This window comes from Scyliorhinus canicula, chromosome 28, assembly GCF_902713615.1.
Source record: "Scyliorhinus canicula chromosome 28, sScyCan1.1, whole genome shotgun sequence".
NCBI classification, from domain to species: Eukaryota; Metazoa; Chordata; class Chondrichthyes; order Carcharhiniformes; family Scyliorhinidae; genus Scyliorhinus; species Scyliorhinus canicula.
In genome coordinates, this window is record NC_052173.1 from 7,865,090 (window position 1) to 7,892,516 (window position 27,427).

The window sequence follows — 27,427 nt, forward strand, 5'->3', positions numbered from 1 at the left end:
AATGTTTGTGGATTGGGTGCCAATCAAGCAGGGCTGCTTTGTCCTGGATGTTGTGGAGCTTCTTGAGTGTTGTTGGAGCTGCACTCATCCAGGCAAGTGGAGAGTATTCCATCACACTCCTGACTTGTGCCTTGTAGATGGTGGACAGGCTTTGGGGAGTCAGGGGATGAGTTGAATGCCGTATGATTCCCAGCCTCTGACCTGCTCTTTAACCACAGTATTTATATGGCTGGTCCAGTTAAGTTTGTGGCCAATGGGAACCCCCAGGATGTTGTTAATGGATGATTCATTGATGGTAATGCCACTGAATGTCAAGGGGCGATGGTTTGCATAGAAACATAGTAAATAGGAGCAGGATGAGTCCTTTTGGCCCTTTGAGCCTGCTGCACCATTCATCACGATCATGTCTGATCATCCAACTCAATAGCCTAATCCTGCTTTCTCCCCATAGCCTTTGATTCCATTCTCCCCAAGTGCTATATCCAGCCGCCTCTTGAAAACATCCAATGATTTTGTCTCAACTACTTCCTATGGTAACAAATTCCACAGGCCGACCACTCTCTGGGTGAAGAAATATCTCCTCATCTCTGTCCTAAATGGTCTCCCCCGTATCCTCAGACTGTGACCCCTGGTTCTGGACACACCCACTATCGGGAACATCCTTCCTGCATCTACCCTGTCCAGTCCTGTTGGAACCTTATAGGTTTCTACGAGATCTCCTCTCACTCTTCTGAACTCCCAGCAAATACAAACCTAACCGACTCAATCTCTCCTCAGACTTCATCTCCGCCTTCCCAGGAATCAGTCTGGTAAACCTTTGCTGCACTCCCTCTACAGCAGGAACATCCTTCCTCAGAGAAGGAGACAAAAACTGCCCACAATATTCCACGTGTGACCTCACCAAGGCCCTGTATAATTGCAGAAAGACATCCCTGCTCCTGTACTCTAATCTTCTCGCTACGAAGGCCAACATACCATTAGCCTTCTTTACCGCCTGCTTCACCTGCATGCTTACCTTCAGCGACTGGTGCACAAGGACACCCAGGTCGCGCTGCAAATTCCCCTCTCTCAATCTATAACCATTCGGATAATAATGTTAGATTCTCTCTTATTGGGGATGGCTATTGCCTGGCACTTGTGTGGCGTGAATGTTACTTGCCACGTGTCAGCCCAAGCCTGGATATTGTCTTGTCACTGTGGACTTGGCTTTATTTGGTCTTCACTCTTGATTTTTGGTGAACAAGTTAATTCGAAAGGGAAATTTAAGCTGGAGCTCATTGGAATTTTGTGCCATGTTTTATTAAAACTCTCTCTGCTCAATAGTTTTTTCATTAAAATATGAAATAAGCTTTCCAGAAGATAGACCAGTTCCCTCCTCGAAATATAAAACTAATTTAGTGTGGGGATGTGCTCAGCATCTTCCATACCCTGCAGTACAGAGTGTATCCTAGATCAATAGGTTGCGCAGAAAACATTTGCCTTTAACAAAACTGGGATTATGGCCGGAATTCTCTGGCCATTCGCTGGTGGCGCGATTCTTTGGTCCCACCGGGAATGCAGGTTTCCCGGCGGTGTTGGGTGGTTTCAATGGGAAATCCCCATGACAAGTGGCGGGAGTATGGAATCCCACCGCCAGTGAATGGCGGTAGTGGGGCAGACTCGCAACGGGGAATCCAACCCTATAGAGGGGTGGTTTTCCCCATCCTCTACTCTCGTACAAAGCTCCAGGTCGGACAACTGTGGCACAAATTCTTTAGAATCTGAAGCAGGACAAAATAACTCGCCAATGGACACTACAACCTGCACGGTTTGTGGGTACAAATGGTTCGGACCATTGTACGTCGAGGCTGCTGTGAAGTGCGATGTCCTTCCTCATATCAAAGAAGACAATCATCTTCATTGTCACTCCACACTTGGGAGACTAAACCAGTACTAAAATGTAGCAAGGGAAAAGGCAGAGGAATCTCAAAAAGCCAAAGCACCAATTGTCGTGCTGAGCTGCCAAAAGCACTGTCCCACACTGCAGCTAAACCTCGACAGCAATCTTTAGTGAGTTTCTGAGGATTGTCAGCATTGGGAACCTGTAAGATGACAGGAATAACTGAATTGATTTGTAACCTGTCCCGGATCTCTCTGCATAATGATAACAGTGTAAGACACAATCCTGTTCTTAGTTATTGGCTTGCCTGGTCTTCACACAATAGAAACAACGTATATGAAATATTCCTAAATTAATCTAAGCAACGGGCTGCAAAATTTAGGACTTTGTGGGCATCTATACAGCGGAAATAACATTCTCGGTCTGATTTCTATGGTAGTGGATAAAAAGAGACAGGCGTTCCACTCATATAATCTTGGGAGGTGGCTTTAGGCATGATATACCTTTAATTCACCATGAGGCAGAGAGAGCAAGTGAACAGTACGCTTTATTAGTCAGTAGTACAGATGAATGCCGCCCACAAGAGGCCGGCTTATATTTGGCCCTGGTGTGGGCGGAGCCAGAGGCTGAGCCATACCGGGGTTACAGTACAGTACCTGGAAACAGTTCATATCACCACTTCCAGGTTACAGGTTATGGTATCATGCATACATTATGGTGAATACATTCACCACAAGGTAAAAGTTCCAAGTGAGTCCCAACATCCCTCATCAAAATTGTGCTGAAAGAACAGGCTGGAGGTTTTTCAACCCTTAGGAAAGTGTTCTTGGCTCGATGGCAAGTTGGGTGGGCAATGAGGGGTCATGGGGACGAGATTGGAGGTGGGACAGAGAGAGCACGGTTCAGATTTAAACAGACCACAGAAGTCATTAATGTGGTTGCCATTTCAGAGATTTACCTGCTGGTGGAAAGATGTCTCAGGGGACACAGAAGCTTGGAACTCAGGGCAGGGTAGCCATGGACGGGGGGCTGGAGGAGGGAGGTCCCTTATTCGAGGAGGCCAATGAAACTGGCCAAGCAGGCCTGGATTGAAGTGGGGAGCAAATGAGCAGATCGGGGTTTGGTCTGCAGGAAGTGTAGGAAGAGGTTGAATGACCTGGTTGAATCGTGTAAGGTGAATGCAATCTCCCATTTGTCAGGACAAGCCCTTGGGACTTTGCCCTGCAGCAGACACAGCAGTTGAGGAGCCTGAAACACATGCTGCTCCTGAATATGGGAGGAGTGTGTTCTCCAAGTACCTCCTGACCCTTTAGAATGGTTCAGATTCAGAGTGCTGCTGAAGACCTTGTAGCACAGAAATAGTTGGCATTGCCCACAGAGGACAGCACTGCCTTATCTTGTTCTCTTTTATCATTGCAAGAGAAACAGGCACAGAATGCCAGCATAAAGGCCCAGAAGGAGGCGCCCCCTTCCTACACAATGCAGGATCGTCCGGTAAGGAGAGATGGGCACCCAAATGGAGATGGTGATTCATTAAAGGGAGCGTATTGCACTCCACCCTGTCAGACTCAGCCTGATTCCCATCGGGAGGCCTCAGCATACACAAAGCTTTCTGCTCTCCAAGGCTAGCTCTTCTTGTGTTTCTCACAGGTGCAGCTGTGAAGTAAGATGTCCTTCCTCATCATCACTGGGTTAAATGCAGCCACAACCGAGCTTAGACCAAGCATTATCACACCGTACAATCACACTCTCCACCAGCACAGATACCCTCGGGGCAGTTAGATAGGGTGGCACTGGGAGATGAGCACAGAACTCGTGTGCAGGAGGAGTTGGCAGAGGCAGAGGCATCTGTGGGCAGTCGTTGGAGGAGGATGGAGGGGGACGCAGTCCTGCTAAGCTGGATATAGGTCCAGGGCCTCAAGGAGTTATTGCAAAGGAGTCTCTAACTAAGTTAGCAGCAGGAGTTGTGGTTCCACAGGGTTCTCTGAGGCAGTGCGATGTCATGGGCTGAGAATGGCCCTCAGCACAGGAGCTCACTCTCCATAAGGTGGTCCACCTCATGCAGAGCTATATGCAACAACACTCGGAGTATATGCAGGAATTACGCACTGATATCCACAGGATACCTGTGGTCTTGACTAGTCAGTGGTGCTGATGTTTGGTGGGGATTCCAGTTGCACCCCAGCTGTCGCTCCCTCCAGCTATCCAGAACACCAGAGGTGTTCTCACAAGCATCTCAAAGTGAGTTGCATACCATGCCAGTCCTCCTTGGTCAGAGGGGCTGAGCTGAAACTAGCCAAAATCAGATGATTCCTGACGTTGATGGCATCCTGGGGAGATCCTCAATGCCTGGCCACTCCCTGCGCAGCTGGTGACACCTCTGTATCCTGGATCCTCTCATCCTCCTCTTCCACCTCCTGCCCCTCCTCTTCTTCCAACCGTCTTGTTCCAGGGATTCACCCGTTGCAAGTTGTACACCTCCCTGGAAGGCCATGCAAATGCAGCAGACTGTGAGTGAGACCCTTGCAGGCAGGTAGTGCAGGGTGTTACCTGGTCACTCCAGGCGCCAAACTGCATCTTAGTGATAAGCTGTAGTGACTGTCTCCGGGTCACATAAAGGGTTGAATAACCGTCGTTGTGTCCTCTAGAATCCATCCACAGAGCTTGGGGGCGGGGGAGGTGGTAATGGAGGATGGAAGATCCAGGATAGCGAGCTCACACATGGAGGAAACTTGCTGTTGCAGACGAGCCGACCATTAATGGAGTGAAAGCATTTCCTGCTGATGGATCTCACTGGCCGGTCACTGGTGTCTTGATGACCACCTGGATGCATTTGATGATGTCCTGCACCTGGGGGAATTCAGGCAAAACTCTGTGAGGCTGTGCCTGGCCCAGCCTTTTGCAAAGAGGACACCTGTCACCAGTGAGATGCAGTGATGTGAGGATGCTGTTGAGATGCCATCAAGATCTGAGCTGCTCCTTGGAAGGAGCCAGAATATTGCGGTGGCTTTAAAGGTTACTAACGAGGCATGGGGAACAGTGCTGCGAGGTGTCAGGTCTTTGATGACGAGGGCACAAAACTGCCTGGAGAGTTGCACTGCACTGTGGTACTGACTCCTGGTAATTTCTCTGCCTTCAACAGTAGATTCTGTGCAGAGGGTATGATTTCTGTGTCCTTCCTGCCCCTTGACTATCCCCTGCCCATCCTGCAGAGGATGTTGCTGCTCATCACTCCTCCTCCTTCCTGTGCATGGTCGGGATTCCATGCCTCTTTAATCACGACAGGGCCTCAAAATCCTGCCCGAGGAAGACCACTTGGTCCATCTTTATTCATCCATCCAGAGAGAGCTGAACGGCAATGATTTCAGGGTTTCTGCCTGTACCACTCCTTCATGAAATCTATTCCCTACAATGAAAATTTTGATATGAGTCCGAAATTCACCTTTTGCTGGTCTGAACTCATGTCCATTAGTCGGATTCTCACAGTTTAACTTAAAGTAAGAGACCATTTATGGTGCTATGCATCTGCTTTTTGTGGAATGATGCAATATCCTCATTCCCCAAAGGTCTGACACTGAAAATCCAATGTATTGAAATATGTCAGTGTTGAAAGAGCAGAACAGGATAACTGGAATACCACATAGCAATCTGCAGATAAGTCATGTTTAAATCCCTACTCTAAAGTGTAAACTGAGATAAAACATAGTCCACAAAAAAGAGTTTATGCAGTGCATAGCTTATATATGGTCTATCGGCTGTCTGTTCTAAAACAAAATAGAAAAATTGTGGAACCTTTCGGGAAGGGGTGGGGAAGATGTACAAGTTGTAGATTACAGTCAGCCCATCAGGAATAGCCTTATATACAAATAGGACATTAAAACACTACAATTAACCGCATAGCATTGCCCATCTTCAGCATAAACTTGCACTCAAGCAAGCCTTGTACAGGATACTGAGAACAAGCTCTTCTACAACACCAGTGACAATATGACATATATTTACACCCACAGAACTGGGCTCAAAAATAAAGCCACTGTATTTTTTGGAACTGGGGTGCAGTCACCAAAAGAACGCAATTGCATTTTTCAATAATAATTCACAAACCTCTGCAAAATATAGCTTCTATCTGCATAATAAGCTAAAACTGTACATTTACAAAATATAATTTTATCTTCCATATTTCCATTTGGTAGATCTGTTTTTCTTATCCCAGAGTGTCCTGGTCTAAGGCTGGATAAAGAGGTAACCATACATTCTCAGTCAGCACTGGATGGCTCAGACAAGTCTCCTTGTCCACTTGTGTGCTGCAATCCCAATAAACGTAGTGTCCATTCTAACAGAGCAACCCAAACCATCAATTGCTGCATAGTGACAAGGGAGCCAGTGCTCATGTCTGACAACGGAGGCAGATACATGAACCCTGTAAAAGACACGCATCCTGTCCAAACCTGGTATACTTTTGTATAAACGACATCCAGCTCCATGTGATATACATACCAGCATCTGCTTTTACCCAGCTTTGTATTATCGCTTCTTCAGGGTTCTTCACACAATACAAACATTTACACAAATCATAATCTTCTGCCTCAATAATCCTTGAAAAACCTTGCCCATCTTTCCATCAATGTCGCTTGCTCATTTCGTCAAGTAAATGCATTCTCTTGATGTCCAATGCGACTCAATTTTCCATTTAACTTCAGAATCCTTTTTTTCATCTATTGCATATATATAAGGCATTACTTCTATCACTTGTAATTCATTTCAAAAAGTAAGTTTAGGGCAAGTACAGAACACCCACATAACCCTCAGCCAGTTTGGGATATTAGGTGGGAAGGATTGTCTTTTGCAATCAGTAAGATTCAGATCTCCGGGGAACCTGTTTCTAGGTGACACCATTGGTGTCAAACAAGTATATTTTCAATCTGCCCAGGGTCTGGATTCAGCACAGTACTGGGGTATATGTTAACAAAACCACACTGGTCAAAGCAAATACTTTCAAACATTTCTATTTCTTTAAAACCTGAAGGGAATGCAGATTTCCTGAGTATGAAACAATGTTACTTGCTTCCAGAGAATAAGTGCATAAAATGGCTGCTGCTGTACAGGAATCCTGGCTGAATAACAGGATGGGGTTGACAGTGAATTACTCAGAAATAAATCAAAGTATTACAACTGGTGCATAGTGTGCAATATACAGACGATATGATCACAATCTATTCTCCAGGTGAGGCTGATGTCACTGCAGCATTTCCAATACAAAGAGCGGATCACTTTAATACCATGAGTTTTCCAAATACAGTGAGGTGGTTTCTTCCCCTTTCATCAACAATCTTCTGAAGGTGTTAACCCCTGTGGGGATACAAGTCCACAGGCACCCCATCCCGAAAGTGGTAAATTTTCATGTAGCGTGTGTTAATGAGCAATTTACCATGATGGTATCGCACCCAAGCCAAATTGTGTCTTCACCAATGAACACATACATTCTTCCAGCAGGAGTGTATGGCGATCAGGAGCAGGCACTTATTGATTTTCCTCTCAACCCAAAAGTGCCAAAGTCCAAATGCAATATCCCTACACCCAAACTGGCTGAGATCAGCAAAATGAGCACACACACCAAGGATTGAACACAAAGCAATACCTTCTATGAATGAACCATCCCCTGGATAAATTCCTGAAGCGTCAGGGGGCTCTCATTTGTAATTTTCAAATAACAACCAGAAAAACAGAAGGAACGCTCAACACATCATGCGTGACATCATCCAGATTTGATGATCGTTTCAATTATTAGTAATTGAAGAAATTCTAATTCCCAACACCTGGTTTTCCTTGACGTAGGGCGGGATCATCCGGTCCCGCCAGGAGCGGGAAGTTTGCCGGGTGGGACACTTAATTTGACACGAGGTTTTCCGACGTCAGGGTGATCTTTTGGAATTCTGTTCTCAGGACTAAAGTAGTTTAAAGGTTGATTGAGCTTCCTGATGAATGATGTTGGGAAGCCCTGATATTTCAGCACCTCATGCATGTTCATTTAAAGGCCACATCACCGGAATTAAATTCCCCTTCCAAATTAAATTCCCCGCCAGCGAGAAATGAGACCCTTCACATTTACGACTGTATATAATTGGCGAGCAGAATGAGGTAGACTTCTTCCATGATTAACAGTGAGTTGCTGCTGCATTGTCCTCTTCGGGGAATCTGCATAGACGGCAGCCTATGCTTCAGACCGATGGTGGCAGTGCAAGTTGTGTGGAGGATGACCGGGGGGGGGGGGGGGGGGGGAGAGGAATGGTAGGGAGGGTGGAGCAAAGGTGGAAGGGACAGTGCAGGCTGCATGGGTCCCCTTTAAATACGGTGCCCCCTCAGATAATGGTGGGGCGGCAACTTCCGCCAGCCCAGAGCGTGAGAATTGGCAAGCTTCTCACGGAGGCATATCTAATGAGCAGCCCAGTGCAGAATTACACATAGTCCGCCTCCCAACTCCCAGTGGAAACCACTCCGACTTCACCGAACTTGGACTTTAGAATTGAAGATTCCGCCCTTAATGTGAATGGTGCTGGTGAGAGCTCCAAATGCAACTGACATCACTGTGCACTTCTATAACCTGAATTGATTTCAAAAAATAAGCTGAAGAAATAAATTGTGCTTACATATAGTTTTGTGAAAAGACCACTGAAAACTGTCCCTTCTGCCCAAGGGAATGTTCAAGCACTAAGGCGTGATAGTGACTGCAACTTCCTGATTACACATCATCAATCAAATGTGAATTTAGTCATCAGTAGGTGCAGGTCGTTATAACGGCCACTACACCAGTTTCCCGTTCATCAACTGTAGTGATCAATATGTCCTGGATATTTGCAGTGAACACTTCTTGGAGCAGCAGGAAGCAGGGTAAAGGTGTCCAAAGCTGCTAATGTAGTAGTTTAGCACCTGCCATTAGGGATGGACATTGCTGGCTGTATGCCATTGACAGCATTTGATCATTGCCCCTGCTGACTGTGCTTTTGGATGATCTAAAACGTTTCATAAATATTAAGAAAGTTACTGTAAAAACAATTCTTGCAACTTCAAAGTGGACAGACAGCAAAGCTAAGAATGATCATTTCCCCCTTGCAAAGACTGCACTTGTACCTGTAACACGGGGATTTTCAGACAAAGCTGGGTGACGTCACCTATTTTGCGTGTCTAATTAAATATCAGATGTATGTTGTTTATATTCATCCATCATTTGTCAGATACTTAAAAGATAGTCCATCACTGCCCTCATGTTTCCACGTTACAGGTACAAATCAGTTAGAGAGAAAATTACCATTTTGACTTTCCATCGTTGCCTCAACTTTGTGCAACGTGTGCACGAGTGGGAACCTTTTCAGGGAAACTGCGATTACCACCTCACTCCTTTTCGTTAAATCAGTGGTCCAATTATTCAGAGTTGCTCCATTGGCACCACATTCGATAGTTAGTAACGTAATTTTTCAAAGGAAATGCTGCATGTGCATCATCAAGCCTACTACCCTGTGTGAAACGGACAGATTTGAAACAAAAGAAAGTGTTTCACTGATCGACATCATTGCCAAATACCTCAAGCACAAGTGGTGTGAGCTGTGTGATATGTTCAGGATTAAAGGACAGAGATTGGAACTGTTTGGAATGTTCCTCGCTCAGGCTCCGCAGGTCTGTCAACTTCTGGATCATCTTCGGATACAACAACCGATTCCCTGGAGGAGGATGTTTCGCTCGGATGTATGACTGCAAAGTCTCGGACAGCCCATCTTGAATACGCTCCACTTGAGCACGGTTCAGCACACCGGGACGATCTGAAAATGCATGCAGAAACAAAAGATCATGAAAACCGTGCCAATAACAGCCCAAAGCACAGAGAAACCTACAGTGATAACCATGGTTCAGAAGGTTGCCAGTTCAAGCACACACTTATAGACCATAAGATATAGGAGCAGAATTAAGCTATTTGACCCATCGAGTCTGCTCCGCCATTCAACCATGGCTGATATGTTTCTCAACCCCATTCTCCTGTCCTCTCTACATAACCCCTGATCCCCTTATTAATCAAGAACCTATCTATATCTGTCCAAAGTGTTATGGGCCAGGGTTTAGAGAACCCCAAAGTGTATCATGGAGTTCATCTGACCCACGGCTTTTACTAGATTGTGGTATGGGGAGAACACGGCCCACTCTACAGGTGTGGTACAGCAGAAATTTAAAAATAATTTTTAAAGCAAAACAATGTTTATTCTGTGAACTCAGTTAACCTTTTTAAAACATACAGTGAACATCTTAGAAACCATCAATTCAAATACACCCCCCAAAGACTACAACACTAAATAATCCTTAAACTTTCCTTTTAACATCCATAAGACAAAAAATACTTTTTACAGAAGCACATCAGGTTTAAATTATCTACTGAGAGCAGTTATTACTCTGAATTCACCAAATGATCTCGAGATAGTCTTTAGATGGCAGAGAGATCAAAATTACACCTTCTTTGGCTGGCTGCAGCTCCAACACTAAAACAAAACTAAAAAACAGACACACCCAAGCTTTTCCTCAAAGCAAAACTAAAAAGCAGAGCTCCACCCACACTCTGACATCACTGCAGCCACTTGAGCAGACAGACATTTCTTAAAGTGACATTCCCATGACAAAAGACACTCAGTGATTTGGCCTCTACAGCCTTCTGCGGCACAGAGTTCCACAGATTCACCACCCTCTGACTGAAGAAATTCTTCCACATCTCAGTTTTAAAGGATCGGCCCTTCAGTCTGAAGCTGTGGTCATGGGTTACAGCACATAATTTAGTCTGTCACTGCAGCCCCATATCAAGGAAAGTGCTATCTTTTGGATGGGACATTAAACCGAGACCCCCATGTGCTTTCTCAGCTGGATGCAGAAAATGTCACTGAATTATTCAAAGAGTAGTTGAATTCTCCTGAAGTCCTTGCCACCATATAATCAATATTTAAAAAAAAGTATTTTTAGACAAACATGAATTAGGGACAGCGGTAGGCCATTTTCTGACCACTTATCCTATTGCTGTTTGCAGAAACCTGGGCTGGGATTCTCTGTTGCCAGACACTGATATCGTAATCGGCGATTGGGCAACGGAGAATCGACTCTGACGCCCAAATCGGGGCCGGCGCTGGTTTGATACCCGTCAGCCATGCCCTGCCGCCTCGGAAATGGCATAATCGAGTCGCGCGCCGTTGCAACATCATTGGCAGCCCTCCCACGCTGCTCCACTCCCGATGGGCCAGGTTCCCGATGTAACGGGATACGTGTGGTCTCAACGGTCGTGAACCTGGCGTGGTGGCTGTGGACCATGTCCACCACCGCCACACTTGGCTGGGATCCGTGCCGCTGGCCGGGGCGGGGGCTTCCGTGAGAGCTGGGGGGACTGTGGGGGTGGCCTGTGGGGTCGCGGATGGCGGGTCAGGTCTGCGCACGGCCGGCGCCATGTTGTACGGTGCGACCGCTGCAGGTCGTCAGCTGTGCGCATGCGCGGTCAGGGACCCGGCCATTCTTGGCGCGGGAGATGGGAGATTCACCTGGTGCCGTTGCTGGCCCCTCACCGGCCACGGAAGCGGTGAGGGGTCGCCGCCAATTTTTTGGTCGTAAACCTCCTGCAAATTCTCCGTTCGAGTCGGCACTTAGCTGCTGAAATGGACAATCCAGCCCTTGTTGTGCACAAATTGACCATTGAATTTTCTACATGACAACAATGTCTCCCCTTTAAGTGTATTTCATTGGGTGTGAAGCATCCTGGGACATCCTGAGGTTGTGAGGGCGGCATGGTGGCACAAGGGTTAGCACTGTTGCTTCACAGAGCCAAGGTCCCAGGTTTGATTCCCAGCTTGGGTCACTGTCTGTGCAGAGTCTGCACGTTCTCCCCGTGTCTGCGTGGGTTTCCTCCGGGTGCTCCGATTTCCTCCCACAAGTCCCAAAAGACGTGCTGTTGGGTGAATTGGACATTCTGAATTCTCCCTCTGTGACCCGAACAGGCTCCGGAATGTGGCGACTAGGGGCTTTTCACAGTAACTTCATTGCAGTGTTAATGTAAGCCTACTTGTGACAATAAAGATTACTTACTTACTTCTTTTTCTTTCTTCTCCCACTTGCAAACAGCTCTGCTTGAGAAATTATGGTTGGACAAAAGATTGATCAAATAACTGAAAAAACTGAAATATCTAAAAAGCTAAAAGCAGGAGATGGGTTTGGAGGAAGGCTGTTGTTCACTGTCATCGTCTGAGAATAGCAACCCTATTGTCCCAACATGTCCAGGGACTTCATGCCATTCCATTCTAGGAGGAACTGCGATGTGAAAAATATGGGTCTAAAGTCACAGGCTGGTTTGATTTTAAGGTGTGAATTAGATTTCAGACAGGGTGCCTGAACTAGCCTGTTGTAGACAGTGAATGATAATTTGATATTACCATGACCATTCACACTAATTGCTGCCACGTCAACTATATTCATTTGAACTCATCAAGTTATGCTGAATTGTGCTCTCAGGGGTTACTCGGCTTGACGATAAACTGACTTTAGAGTCAGGAAGAAATTGGTACAGAGTGACAGAATTAGGTCCCCTCTGTCGAGTGAGATCGAAGGGGTACAATACTGGGAATAAATCGGGCAATGGATTTGGAAGTCTCTTGAGCCTCAGAAAGGGAGAAAATAGCGGAGGTCTCGGTGGTGTTTTTGCCCCCTTGGAGGATGTCCGAGAAGCTGGTGAAATTCTTGTCGGGGGAATTCAAGAAACAGCGACAAGTGGTTGCAGGGGCCGTGGCACATATTCGTGTGACCTTGGACAGGTTGGATCGGTGGGTGGAGGTACAGGGGTCAACGATTTAGAAGGTGGAAGAGGCGCTCTATGATCACAGCGATTGCATTGTCTCGTTGGAGGCAGAGATGGCGTTGTTGGCGGGGGAGCAAAAAATGTTAAAGGCCAAAGTCGATGACCTGGAGAACCGGGGCGGGTTACTTGGTAGTAATATGCTGATCTGTTTGAGTCGGGCCGCTCTCAGCAACCATTGTGCACGGCGTTGTTTGTGGAGAAGGGTTTTTGTGAGCGGATATCCTTTGCCATTAAGTAGGGAGTATGTGGAGTTGAATATGAATGGGGAGGTCTCGCCCGCCACGCTCTGGGAAGCATTGAAGGCAGTTATTAGGGGGGAGATCATTTCATATTAAGTCATATCGGGACAAATCTGGAAGGGTGGAGAGGCGGAGGAGGTGGACCACCAATATTCGAGTACCCCAACCCTGGAGCTTTTGGCAGAGAGGGAGAAGTTACAGATGGAAGGGGCGGCACAGTGCTGCAGTGGTTAGCACTGCTGCCTCATGGCGCCGAGGTCCCAGGTTCAATCCCAGCCCCGGGTCACTGTCCGTGTGGAGTTTGCACATTCTCCCCGTGTCTGCGTGGGTTTCACCCCCACAACCCAAAGATGTGCAGGGTAGGTGGATTGGCCACGCTAAATTGCCCCTTAATTTAAGTGTTAGGCAGGATGGGGGGGGGGGGGGGGGGGGGGGGGGGGAGGAGGAGAGGAGAGCGGGGCAGTTTGTATGATTTTCTTTAGGGGGGGGGGGGGGGTTGGGAGCAGTTGGTCTAATTCCGGGTTGGGTTCGGTTGGAGGGAGTGGTGTTGGGATGTTTCATTTTCATAATAATGTAAAATTTGTTTGGAATGGTTTGAATATTTTCTATGTCATATATGAAAATTTTTGAATAAAATATATTAAAAAGAGGGACTGAATAGACTAGGCCTATATTGCCTCGAATTTAAAAGAATGAGAGGTGATTTAATTCAAGCCTCTAAAATTCTTCAGAGAGTTGACAGGATAAATGCTGCTTAAACATTCCCCCTAGCCGAATAAAGGATCGGCCATTTAGGATTGAGAGGAGGAGAGGTTTCTTCACTGAAAGGATGTGCATCTTTGAAATTCTCTAGCCCAGAAAGCTATGGGTGCACAGCCAGGGAGTATATTTAATTTAGGGAGCAGGGGCTGTTTAGCACAGGGCTAAATTGCTGGCTTTGAAAGCAGACCAAGGCAGGCCAGCAGCACGGTTCAATTCCCGTACCAGCCTCCCCGAACAGGCGCTGGAATGTGGCGACTAGGGGCTTTTCACAGTAACTTCATTTGAAGCCTACTCGTGACAATAAGCGATTTTCATTTCATTTCAATAGAATTTTGGATGCTAAAAGGGATTAAATGATATGGGATAATGTGGGAAGGGAGAGTTAAGGTAGAACATTAGCCATATCATACTGAATGTAAGATCGAAGGTTACATGGCTTACTCCGGCACCTATTTCTGTTCTAATGTTCTCACAAGAGAACTGGAAAATCTAGGTACAGTCAGGCAGTAACAAACTGCAGGAAGAATGGAATACAGTGGAGAAGTTAGGAAATTAGTTTTAGTCAAGCAAGGCAACTGATTGAAGTTAGAGGCATGGTATGTTCATTCTTTTTTATTACATGAAGATAGGGCCTTGATGGAAGCAAGTATTCAAAGAGGCTGATGCAATCTCAGTTTAATATTATAGCCAATCATAAAATAGCACCTCTGGCAATGGGGCATGTAATGCGCCAAAATTTCAGCCAAGATTATGGGCTCAAGTCTACAATCAGCGGCAAGACCCAAAGGAGCCGAGAAGACAGTTTACTGCTGTGCTTGATCATTCTATGTGTAGGTCACTGGATAATCACTGCAGCTGGAATCCTGGCTGATGTTAATCCCCACGCGTATGAGCTCAGAAAATTCAGTACAGACTATTAGGGTTAACTGGTTAGGCTGAAATTAAATCAAATGAACTGAGGGGCAAAGCAAAAAGCCCCCCCCCCCCCCCCCCACTTAATGGGATACTGTTGTTGGGGGGGTGGGGGGTGGGGGCTGTTGGGCCTTCAACTGCATCCCGCCAACAAGATGCAAATGAGGTTCACGCCAGCCTCTGGCTGGTTTCCGTCCATGATGGTGGAAACCAGCGGAAGATCCTGCTGTAAACTCACACCGGCGTGAAACTAATTCCTGGGCCTCCCGCCATATTCCCCCTCCCCAAGCGGGGCCTTTGGAGGATTCTGCCCATGGAGTTTAACTGACTATACGCCAGATTGCACAGCAATACACTTGGAAGTTCCGATATCAGTACTTGCCTTTAAATGACTGGATTGTGCTGGGATATCAAACATGGATAGGCTCTTGGCTTTAACCGGAGTTAGATTCAAAGAGAAAAAAGTTTTTTAAGGTCAAATGTCCGAAGCCTTAAAAACATTTTGAGGAAAACATTCGTTTCTGGGCTCTTCAACAGTGACACAAAAGATGGAGGATACAACACTCGCAGCATTCCTGGACTTAAGACAAATTGCAAACAAGACGTACGAGGACAGAAACCCTTTTGGGAGGATTAACAGATGGTGGGAGGTGGGCAGTTATGGAGGAGAACGAACACCAGGAATAACCAAGGGGTGTTCGACAGGTACTCTGAATGTGACTCTGTTCTGGAGCCGAAATACTTCCACCAGCAGAGAATCGGGACTGGTCTCCACGGGCGTAGGAGCGGGGGCCGGGATGGAAGTCTTTCTCCTTTACCATGTATCAATGGAGGAGAGCTCGCTGGATTCTGTATCTGGCTGCCATTTAGAGTGGGTGGCCTGATACCGAGGTGTGGCAGCGGGATTCCCCACTCCTCCAACAATGCAAATCCCGTCCACCCCTCCCCCGTCCCCACTGACAAATAGGGGCATCCTCCCCTCCCCAAAATAACAGGTCACCTCCTGCCCCACCCCACAGCATGCATGCATAAAGGCGGCCCGAAAGCTGACAGCAGTCCAAGCGGTAGACGGTAAAATCACTGCATGTTTACCTACCCTTCCCGAACATCTGCTGCCTCAGACAAAGTGCTTAAAGCAGCAGCTGTTGGAAGTATCAGAGGTTTCCTCCGAAGCCAAATACGCATCAAAGGGCTTCAAATCCCTACACAGCCTTTGAAATGCAAATCTTCCATTCAATTTCACGTAGCAATATATTGCATTAGCCAGTGATTGACAGTTTTCTTATTCCAGAGACAGGTACTTGGTTGATTGTTTACCCATGTTTCCCTTCAAAGGCATCTCAAGCACTCTGCTTTGGTGCGAACCACAATGTTTATAAATACTCTTGCAATGATTGACAGCTCCTCACCGTATCAAAAGCAGCTAAGTGGTTTCACATCTTTCTTACAGCAGAAGATAATATAGCACTCAGTCACACTCACTGCCACACACACTCAGTCACACTCACTGCCACACACACACTCAGTCACACTCACCCCCACACACATACTCAGTCACACTCACTCAGTCACACTCACTCCCGCACACACTCAGTCACACTCACTGCCACACACACTCAGTCACACTCACTGCCACACACACACTCAGTCACACTCACCCCCACACACATACTCAGTCACACTCACTCAGTCACACTCACTCCCGCACACACTCAGTCACACTCACCCCCACACACATGCTCTGTCACACTCACTCCCACACGCACTCAGTCACACTCACTGCCACACACACACTCAGTCACACTCACCCCCACACACATGCTCTGTCACACTCACTCCCACACGCACTCAGTCACACTCACTCCCACACACATACTCAGTCACACTCACCCCCACACACACTCAGTCACACTCACTGCCACACACACACTCAGTCACACTCACCCCCCACACACATACTCAGTCACACTCACTGCCACACACATACTCAGTCACACTCACTCCCGCACACATACGGTCACACTCACTCCCACACACATACTCAGTCACACTCACCCCCCACACACACTCAGTCACACTCACCTCCATACACATACTCTGTCACACTCACTCCCACACACACACTCACTCAGTCACACTCACTGCCGCACACACTCAGTCACACTCACCCCCACACATACTCTGTCACACTCACTCCCACACACACACTCAGTCACACTCACCCCCACATACACTCACTCCCACACTCAGTCACACTCACTGCCACACACACTCAGTCACACTCACCCCCACATACACTCAGTCACACTCACTCCCACACTCAGTCACACTCACTGCCACACACACTCAGTCACACTCACCCCACATACATACTCAGTCACACTCACTCAGTCACACTCACCCCCACATACATACTCAGTCACACTCACTCAGTCACACTCACCCCCACACACATGCTCTGTCACACTCACTCCCACACGCACTCAGTCACACTCACTCCCACACACATACTCAGTCACACTCACCCCCACACACACTCAGTCACACTCACTGCCACACACACACTCAGTCACACTCACCCCCACACACACTCAGTCACACTCACTGCCACACACATACTCAGTCACACTCACCCCCACACACATACTCAGTCACACTCACTCCCGCACACATACGGTCACACTCACTCCCACACACATACTCAGTCACACTCACCCCCCACACACACTCAGTCACACTCACCTCCACACACATACTCTGTCACACTCACTCCCACACACACACTCACTCAGTCACACTCACTGCCGCACACACTCAGTCACACTCACCCCCACACATACTCTGTCACACTCACTCCCACACACACACTCAGTCACACTCACCCCCACATACACTCAGTCACACTCACTCCCACACTCAGTCACACTCACTGCCACACACATTCAGTCACACTCACCCCCACATACACTCAGTCACACTCACTCCCACACTCAGTCACACTCACTGCCACACACACTCAGTCACACTCACCCCCACATACACTCAGTCACACTCAATCCCCCACACATACTCAGTCACACTCAATCCCACACACATACTCAGTCACACTCACCCCCACACACACTCAGTCACACTCACCCCCACACACACTCAGTCACACTCAATCCCACACACACACTCAGTCACACTCAATCCCACACACATACTCAGTCACACTCAATCCCACACACACACTCAGTCACACTCACCCCCACACACATACTCAGTCACACTCAATCCCACACACATACTCAGTCACACTCAATCCCACACACACACTCAGTCACACTCAATCCCACACACACACTCAGTCACACTCAGTCACACACTCTGCCACACATACTCAGTCACACTCAATCCCACACACACACTCAGTCACACTCAATCCCACACACACACTCAGTCACACTCAATCCCACACACACTCACTCACTCACTCCCACACACACTCAGTCATACTCACTCCCACATACACTCAGTCACACTCACCCCCACACACACACTCACTCAGTCACACTCACTCAGTCACACTCACTCAGTCACACTCACTCAGTCACACTCACACTCAGTCACAGTCACTCCCACACTCACTCCCACACACACTCAGTCACACTCACTCCCACACACACACTCAGTCACACTCACACCCACACTATACACATTCTCTCGTTCCCACACCTACATGCTCTCTCACTTCCACATACTCACCATGGCAGTGTCTCCTGCCCATGCCCACTGAGACTTCTCTTGCTCCGAACACGTCACGATTTTGCCCCCAAAGGAAGATTGCCTCCCCCTTGCCAGGGGAGATGCGACCTTGCCTTCCCTGGACATGGTGCGAATCTGCCCTCCCCGAGCCCGATGCGACTTGACCCTCCCTGTGCCACTAAAGGTATGTGTCCTGTGTACCTGACTCGCTGAGCTCCTTCCCTGCCGTACCTTCACTTCCCTTGGTCCGACAGCCCTCAGCACAGTCACCATGCATGTTTGCTGCTCCTCCAATTAGAGACCTTCTCTCACTCATTTGTTGCTGGTAAGACTCACTGGTCAACCTATCAGCAGTAAACGTGGTAGAGAAATGGGCTGTGATTGGAGGAGCAGCTCCATGTAAATTCTTCCATTGAAACTCTCCTCTTTGACAGGAATTTTGAAAAGTGGTTCGGTGTTGAGGGGCAGCAGGGTAGCATGGTGGTTAGCATAAATGCTTCACAGCTCCAGGGTCCCAGGTTCGATTCCCGGCTGGGTCACTGTCTGTGTGGAGTCTGCACGTCCTCCCCCTGTGTGCGTGGGTTTCCTCCGGGTGCTCCGGTTTCCTCCCACAGTCCAAAGATGTGCGGGTTAGGTGGATTGGCCATGCTAAATTGCCCGTAGTGTCCTAATAAAAGTAAGGTTAAGGGGGGGTTGTTGGGTTACGGGTATAGAGTGGATACGTGGGTTTGAGTAGGGTGATCATGGCTCGGCACAACATTGAGGGCCGAAGGGCCTGTTCTGTGCTGTACTGTTCTATGTTCTATGTTCTATGTCTGCATAGAGGGGCTTTGTGAGCGGCCATACCTTGGGACAAGCCTTGTCTATAGTGATCACTGAGCCATCAGGGGAGTTCGGCCCTGCTATCAATACTAATCTCATATCTTGTGTTCATAGCAGTATTTGTCTTTCGCTATTGAAGCTTTGCTGCCGTCCTTACCAGGTGAGAGGATGCAGATCGCCATCAGAAGAACATGTTCTGCTTCATGTAAATTCAGATTCTTCAGGCCAATCTGAAATTTGATCAGTGGTTCCAGCAACTCCACGGAATGGCCAGCTAGAAAGGGAGAGGAGGAGAGTGAAAATCTCTTTGGATACACATTTAAAAGCATCTTGGTAAACGTCTGAAAGTTAAATTTATTGCGAAGAAAATCAGTAAACCAATGTTACAAATGAATCTTCAATTTGCACCTGGTGCTTCTTTCACCCTCATTCCTTGACTTTAGGTTCGAAGACTCAAATAACCCTTAAAATAAATGATCACAAAAGGAATTGTAATCATTTTTTGTTCCTGCAGATACCTGAAGAGTATAGCCTGACTTGATTAGATTCATGTGCTGAACATTCGTAATCCTCCCTTCCCAATGTACCTCAAAATCCCAATGCATCAGTTTGTTTTAACAGGAGATTAATTTTTGTTTACAGAATCTCTGTAGTGCAGAAGGAGGCCATATTGAAACTCAGACCTGATATTTATATGGAGTTGGGAAGGAGCTGGGGCATGTGTCTGCAGATGAGAAACCAGGAACTGTCGGGAGCATGGAGATCGAGCTGAATTTAATGGTAGAAGCTCATTAGAATTCCTTTCCTTCGTTTCCCACGCAGCAACCGGCCAGAGAGGCTGGCAGGCTATCAGATAGGAGGATTAGAGTTTGATGTGATGTGCTCAGAGTGTAGTTGTAAGGAAGAAGTGAAAGCTTGCGGGGGAAGGGCAGAGAGTGAGAGACACTGCAGATTGAGGGGACGTAGATATATCAGCTGAAAGTTTGCCTGCGTGACCTTTTAGCGCTTAGCTGATTTGTTTACATGCGTGGACCCGTTGCGCACTTCTGTATGGCTGTGCAGTAGTTTACAGAGGGCCGACTTGTGCAGAACCTTTGTGGGAGCCTTTGGGTTCCTGCACAGCGGTGCAGCCGAGCATCTTAAGTGTTATCATGCTCTGGGAAAATGGACTAACAGCCATTAAATTCATATGACTCAGAAATCTGCGAAATGCAGTCTTACTTAAATGAAAAATGAAAAATGAAAATCGCTTATTGTCACGAGTAGGCTTCAATGAAGTTACTGTGAAAAGCCCCTAGTCGCCACATTCCGGCGCCTGTCCGGGGAGGCTGGTACGGGAATCGAACCGTGCTGCTGGCCTGCTTGGTCTGCTTTAAAAGCCAGCGATTTAGCCTTGTGAGCTAAACCAGCCCCGCCTCTCTGGAGGGGTTACTGGATCAGCACCAACCCTGCTATGGTTAAATCAGAAGTAAGTGTATTCATGGCAGACTGGACTCACAATTTTCCCAATTTAACCCCCACCCTGACCCTTTCCCGTCAGTAATAGGGGGGTTAAAATGATCTCCGTCCTGTCTCCCAGCAACAATCAAAACCCGAGGGCCAGATTTATTTCTCCACCCTGAGGTGAGTTGCGAGTGGAAATGGAGGTGTGCGGGTCCTGTATCTGGAGGTCTCTGCCCCACTCCTGTCACCTGATATTTTGATTTGTACAGGAAATGGGATGGGTCTCGAACTCGCACATGGCACTCCTGCCCTGGCCGGCTCCATTTCAGGTTTGGCATTTTAGATGCCCCATTATTTCCATTGAGTCGGGCCCAGTTTGATAGACCACTTTTTCATGCCAGTTCAGTGGTGTTGTGAACCATGAGGGAACCCTAATCTGAAGTCAGGAACCTTTTGGCAGATAAGTTCAATATGTGTTAACCAGCATTCTAAAAGTAGAGAGCTGTTCAAATGCATTAGAGCACATTATCTAATGGAAGAAAATGCTTGTCTGTATTGAATAGGACTGATATTCAAATTTTATGTGTGACATTTGTCCCATGATTTAATCTTAATTGAATTATAGCTGAATTACAGCTCAAATACCTGTTCCCCTGCTTTTAAACTTGAATAGAACACTGACGTCTACTGACTTTAAAAAGTTTTAATGTATTCGGCTCTGGAGGCTTTGTTTATACAGCTGTGCAAAGGAACCTCGGTATGCATGCTTTGCTGAATTCCAAACTCCACAGATGGATCCAGCTCAGCAGTGGTTGTTGATACAGCTGTCAAGAAGCCAGTGAGTTTATATATTTATCTTGACAGTTTTATGACCACGTAAGAGGATCATGTTCTTTGAAATGGGTTTTGAATGAGTGGTTAACTTAACAGTTTTATGAGCATCTGAAAAACTTTCCAATGTAATTATAGGCCTCAGGAGCTCTGTACATAGAGAATACTAGGCGAGTATCTTGAGGGTCAGGGGTGAAGGGTATGGGATGGATAAATGGGCATGGTGAATGAAGGAGTATGGGATGGGTGGTGAAGGGCTGGGGGGGCATAGGAGATATGGCGAGAATAAAGGGGGGAGGTTAAGGGTTAGGAGGCCTCACACTCATCTTCAGCTGGAATGATTTCCCCGTGAATGGAGGCCGGAATTCTACGCTGGCCACCTTGGCAGCTGCCTACCTTCATTCCTGCCTTCACTGTGCTTTGCGAATCCACAGTCCTGATTCTAGTCTGCCCCCCGACTGGGAGGGGAGGGGGTGGAAGTCCGATGGGAGGGCAAGGCCACATAGATGGCTTGATCATAATGTTGGGAAATGTCCTGACTCCCGTGTCAAAGGGTAAAATCTGACCACTCCAGGCAAGGGAGTTCCAGGATTTTGACCCAGTGACAGTGAAGGAACAGCGATATAGTTTCAAGTCAGGATGGTGAGTAGCTTGCAGGGGAACTTGCAGGTGCTGATATTCTCATGTATCTGTTGTTGTCTTTCAAGGTGATAGATGTGGTGAGTTTGTAAGGTGCTGTTGAAGAGCCTTGGTGAGTTACTGAGTGCACCTTGTAGATGGTACACACTGTACGTCAGTGGTGGAGGGAGTGAATGTTTATGGAAGGGGCACCAATCAAGCGGGTTACTTTGTCCTGGATGGTGTTGAGCTTCTTGAGAGCTGTTGGAGCCGCACTCATCCAGGCAAGTGGAGAGTATTCCATCACACTCCTGACTTGTGCGTTGTAGATGGTGGACAGGCTTTGGGGGGTCAGGAGGTGAGTTACTCTCCGCAGGATTCCCAGCCTCTGACCTGCCCTGGTAGCCACAGTATTTATATGGCTGGGTCCAGTTCAGTTTCTGGTCAGTGGTAACCCCCAGGATGTTGATAGTGGGGGATTCAGCAATGGTAATGTCATTGAATGTCAAGGATGATCATAGAATCCCCACTGCAGAAGGAGGCCATTCGTCCCATCAAGTCTGCACCGACCCTCTGAATGACCACTCCACCCAAGCCCACTTCCCCACCCAATAACCCCCTAACCTAACCTACACATCCCTGGACACTAGGGGGCAATTTATCATGGCCAATCCACCTAACCTGCACATCTTTGGACTGTGGGACGAAACCGGAGCACCTGGAGGAAACCCACACAGACACGGGGAGAACGTGCAGACTCCACACACACAGTCACCCGAGGCCGGAATTGAACCCTGGTCCCTAGCGCTGTGAGGCAGCAGTGCTAACCACTGTGCCACCGTGCCGTCATTGATGGCTAGATTCTCTCTTAGAATCACAGAATTTACAGTGCAGAAGGAGGCCATTCCCGTACCAGCCTCCCCGAACAGGCGCCGGAATGTGGCGACTGGGGGCTTTTCACAGTAACTTCATTGAAGCCTACTCGTGACAATAAGCAATTTTCATTTTTCATTTCATTCAGCCCATCGAGTCTGCACCAGCCCTTGAAAAGAGCACCCTACTTAAGCCCACACCTCCACCCTATTCCTGTAACCCAGTAACCCCACTTAACCTTTTTGGACACTAAGGGGCAATTTGTCATGGCCAATCCACCTAACCTGCACATCTTTGGATTGTGGGAGGAAACCGGAGCACCTGGAGGAAACCCACGCAGACACGGGGAGAACGTGCAGACTCCGCACAGACAGTGACCCAAGCCGGGAATCAAACCTGGGATCCTGGAGCTGTGAAGCCACAGTGCTAACCACTGTGCTACCGTACCACCCAATCCTGTTGGAGATGGGCATTGCCCAGCACTTGTGTGGCATGACTGTTTCTTGCCACTTGTCAGCCCAAGCCTGGATATTGTCCAGGTCTTGCTGCCTTTGGACATGGACTGCTTCATTATCTGAGGAGTCGCGAATGGTGCTGAACATTGTGCAGTCATCCGCAAAGAATTGGGCATTCTAAATTTATTGAGAAACAGTATGTTTTTCCCTCTTGTTATCACCTGCCACAGACTCTAGCAGTTTTGTTCTTTAGGTTTTGGTCTGTGGTGGTATCACTGAGCCACTCTTGGTGATGGACATTGAAGCCCCCCACCCAGAGCATATTCTGTGCCCTCGCCACCCTCAGTGCTTCCTGCAAGTGGTGTTCAACATAGAGGAGTACTGATTCATCAGCTGATGGTGGCCGGTACATGGTAATCAGCAGGCGGTTTCCTTGCCCATGTTTAACCTGATGCCATGAGACTTCATGGGGTCCAAAGTCGATGTTGAGGACTCCCAGTGCATCTCCCTCCTGACTGTATCCCACTGTGCTGCCACCTCTGCTGGGTCTGTCCTGCCGGTGAGACAGGACGTATCCAGCGATGGTGATAGTGGTGTCTGGGACATTGTCTATAAGGTGTGATTCTGTGAGTATGACTATGTCAGGCTGTTGCTTAACTAGTCTGTGAGAGCTCTTCCCAACTTTGGCACATGCCCGCAGATGTTAGTAAAGAGGACTTTGCAGGGGCGACAGGGCTTGGCATTGTTGTTTCAGGTGTCTAGGTAGATGCCAGGTTGTCTGTTCAGTTTCATTCCTTTTATTAGGCTTCATAGCGGTTTGAAACAACTGAGTGGCTTGCTAGGCCATTTCAGAGGGCATTTAAAAGTCACCCACATTGCTGTGGATCTGGAGTCACATGTAGGCCAGACCAGGTAAGGACGGCAGATTTCCTTCCCCAGTTCTTCAGGTCCAGATGAGATGTATCCTAGGCTGCTGTGCGAGGCAAGGGAGGAGATTGTAGGGATTCTGACTGAATTTTCAAATCCTCCACGGCCTCAGAAGAGGTGCCAGAGGACTGGGGGACAGCTAACGTGGCACCATTACTCAAGAAGGGAATTGGGGAGAAACCAGGTCATTACAGGTCCGTGAGTCTGACATCAGTGGCAGGGAAATTATTCAAACAAATTCTGGGGGGCAGAATTAACCTCCGCTTGCAGAGGCAAGGATTAATCAAGGATAGTCAGCATGGCTTTGTCGGGGGGAGATGATGTGTAACAAATTTTACTGAATTTATTGAGGAGCTGACTCGGTGTGTAGTTGAGGGCAGTACAATTGATGCAGTCCACATGGATTTCAGTAAGGCTTTTGACAAGGTCCCTCATGGCAGACTGATCAAGAAGGTAGGAGCCCAGGGAATCCAGGGCAATTCAACAAATTGGACCTATAGTTGGCTTAGTGGCAGGAGGCAGATGGTAATGGTCGACGGCTGTTTTTGTGACTGGAAGTGGCGATTCATAGAATCATAGAATCCCTACAGTGCAGAAGGAGGCCATCCAGCCCATCAAGTCTGCACCGATCGTCTGAAAGAGCGCTCTACCAAGGCCCACTCCCCTGCAAACCTAACCTTTGGACACTAAGGGGCAATTTATCACGGTCAATCCACCTAATCTGCACATCTTTGGACTGTGGGAGGAAACCGGTGCACCCGGAGGAAACCCACGCAGACACGGGGAGAACGTGCAGACTCCGCACAGACACCCAAGATCAGAATCAAGCCCGGGTCCTTGGTGTTGTGAGGCAGCAATGCTAACCATTGTGCCACCATGAAGCAGGGATTGGTGCCGAGTCCCTTCTGCTTGTCGTGTGCATCAATGATCTAGACGTGAATATGGGGAGTATGATCAGTAAGTTCACAGGTGACACAAAAATTGGTAGTGTGGTGAATAGTGAGGAGGAAAGCTTTAGATTACAGGGAGGAAGGGCAGCACGGTGGCCTAGTGGTTAGCACAACCGCCTCACGGCGCTGAGGTCCCAGGTTCGATCCCGGCTCTGGGTCACTGTCCGTGTGGAGTTTGCACATTCTCCCCGTGTCTGCGTGGGTTTCGCCCCCACATCCCAAAAATGTGCAGAGTAGGTGGACTGGCCACGCTAAATTGCCCCTTAATTGGAAAAAATAATTGGGTAATCCAAATTTATAAAAAAAAAAGATTACAGGGAGATGTCGACAGGATTGTTGGATGGGCAGAACGGTGACAAATGGAATTTAACCTGAAAAGTGTGAAGTCATGTATTTGGGAGGACTAACAAGGCAAGGGAATACACAACGAACTGTACGACACTAGGAAGTACAGAAGACAAGATGGACCTTGGTGTGCATGTCCATAAGGCAGCAGGACAGGTAGATGAGGTGGCTAAGAAGGCAAATGGGATACTTGCCTTCATTAGCCGAGGCAGAGAATATAATCGGGCGGCATGGTGGCACAGTGGTTAGCACTGAATCCTGGCCTCGGGTGACTGTGTGGAATTTGCACATTCTCTTCATGTCTGCGTGGGTTTCCTCCGGGTGCTCCGGTTTCCTCCCGCAGTCCAAAGATGTACAGGTTAGGTGGATTGGCCATGATAAATTGCCCTTAGTATCCAAAGATGTGCAGGTTAGGTGGATTGGCCATGTTAAATTGTCCCTTAGTGTCCAAAGACATTCATGTTGGGTGGGGTTGTGGGGATGGGGCAGGGGAGTGGGCCTAGGTAGGGTGCTCATTCGGAGGGTCAGTGCAGACTCGATAGTTCGAATGGCCTCATTCTGCACTGTAGGAATTCTATGTTCTACGAGCAGGGAGGTTAAGATGGAGCTGTATAAAACTCTCATTGGGCCACAGCTGGAGTACTGTGTGTAATTCTGGTCACCACATTATAGGAAGGATGTGATTGCATTGGAGGGGGTGCAGAGGAGATTCACCAGGATGTTGCCTGGGATGGAGCGTCAAAAGAGACTAGATAGGCTGGGATTGTTTTCCTCCAAGTAGAGGAGGCTGAGAGGGGACTTGATTGAGGTGTCCAAAACTATGAGGGACATAGATAGGATAGATAGGAAGAAGCTTTTCCCCTTAGTAGACGGGTCAATAACCAGGGGGGTACAGACTTAAGGTAAGGAGCAGGAGATTTAGTGGGGTTTTGTGGAGAACGTTTTCACCCAGAAAGTGGTTAGAATCTGGAACTCACTGCCTGAAAGGGTGGTAGAGGCAGGAACCCTCACAATCATTCAGATGAGCAGTTGAAGCACCACAGCACACAAGGCTTCCCCAAGTGCTGGAAGATGGGATTAGGAGAGGTGCTTGATGGCCGGTGCAGACACGATGGGCCGAATGGCCTCTTTCTGTGCTGTAAAACTCTGTGACTCTATAAACACTGGAGCTGGTTGTTGTTTGTTAAGGCAAACAGGTTCATCTATAGATGCCCAATGCCTTGCTCATGAGAATGAACAGCGAGATAACTCCGAACATCTGTTGTCATATTGCCTACTCAAATGAGGTATGCTACCATGAACAGTAATGCTCTGTTCAATATAATTATCTGGAGGAAAGGTTCCACTCTAGGACTCGTGATCTCTGGTGCCAATACCCGAGGGCTTGAGTAACTTTTGATTCAGCGCTTGTATATTTGCAGCTTGGCCTAAAAATTAGACATTAAACAATTAGTCACTGTCCACAGGAAAGTCCTCTTGACAATTGCCTGCAGATTGACATGGTTGGCCAAACTTGGTTGAGTGCCAAGTCTGCTTCCGTGTGGCTGGAATCATTTTTCTTCATCAGCATGCAATACACACGGTGTCATATTTACCCCAGCTTTCTTAATACCCTTCTCCATCGGAGTCTGAGGATATCGCAGAAGGGCATGGCACAGATAGTCATACCCCACACAGGTAGAATGGGTTACGCAGCTGCTACAATGGTTGGAGAGTAGGAATACAGAACCAGACCCATTTTATGGTACTTGATTGTG

The 27,427-nt window shown here is 47.8% G+C and overlaps 1 protein-coding gene across 1 annotated transcript in view; it reads right to left on the bottom strand.

Moving 5' to 3' along the window:
* Positions 1-1,084: 1,084 nt before the first annotated feature.
* Positions 1,085-27,427, bottom strand: part of LOC119958198 (vitamin D3 receptor-like) — a 107,703-nt gene continuing 81,360 nt past the window's right edge. Inside the window, 2 exon segments of the mRNA XM_038786574.1 lie at positions 1,085-9,693; positions 19,386-19,502. Coding sequence (XP_038642502.1) covers positions 9,431-9,693; positions 19,386-19,502 — 380 coding nt within the window. The 3' untranslated portion in view covers positions 1,085-9,430.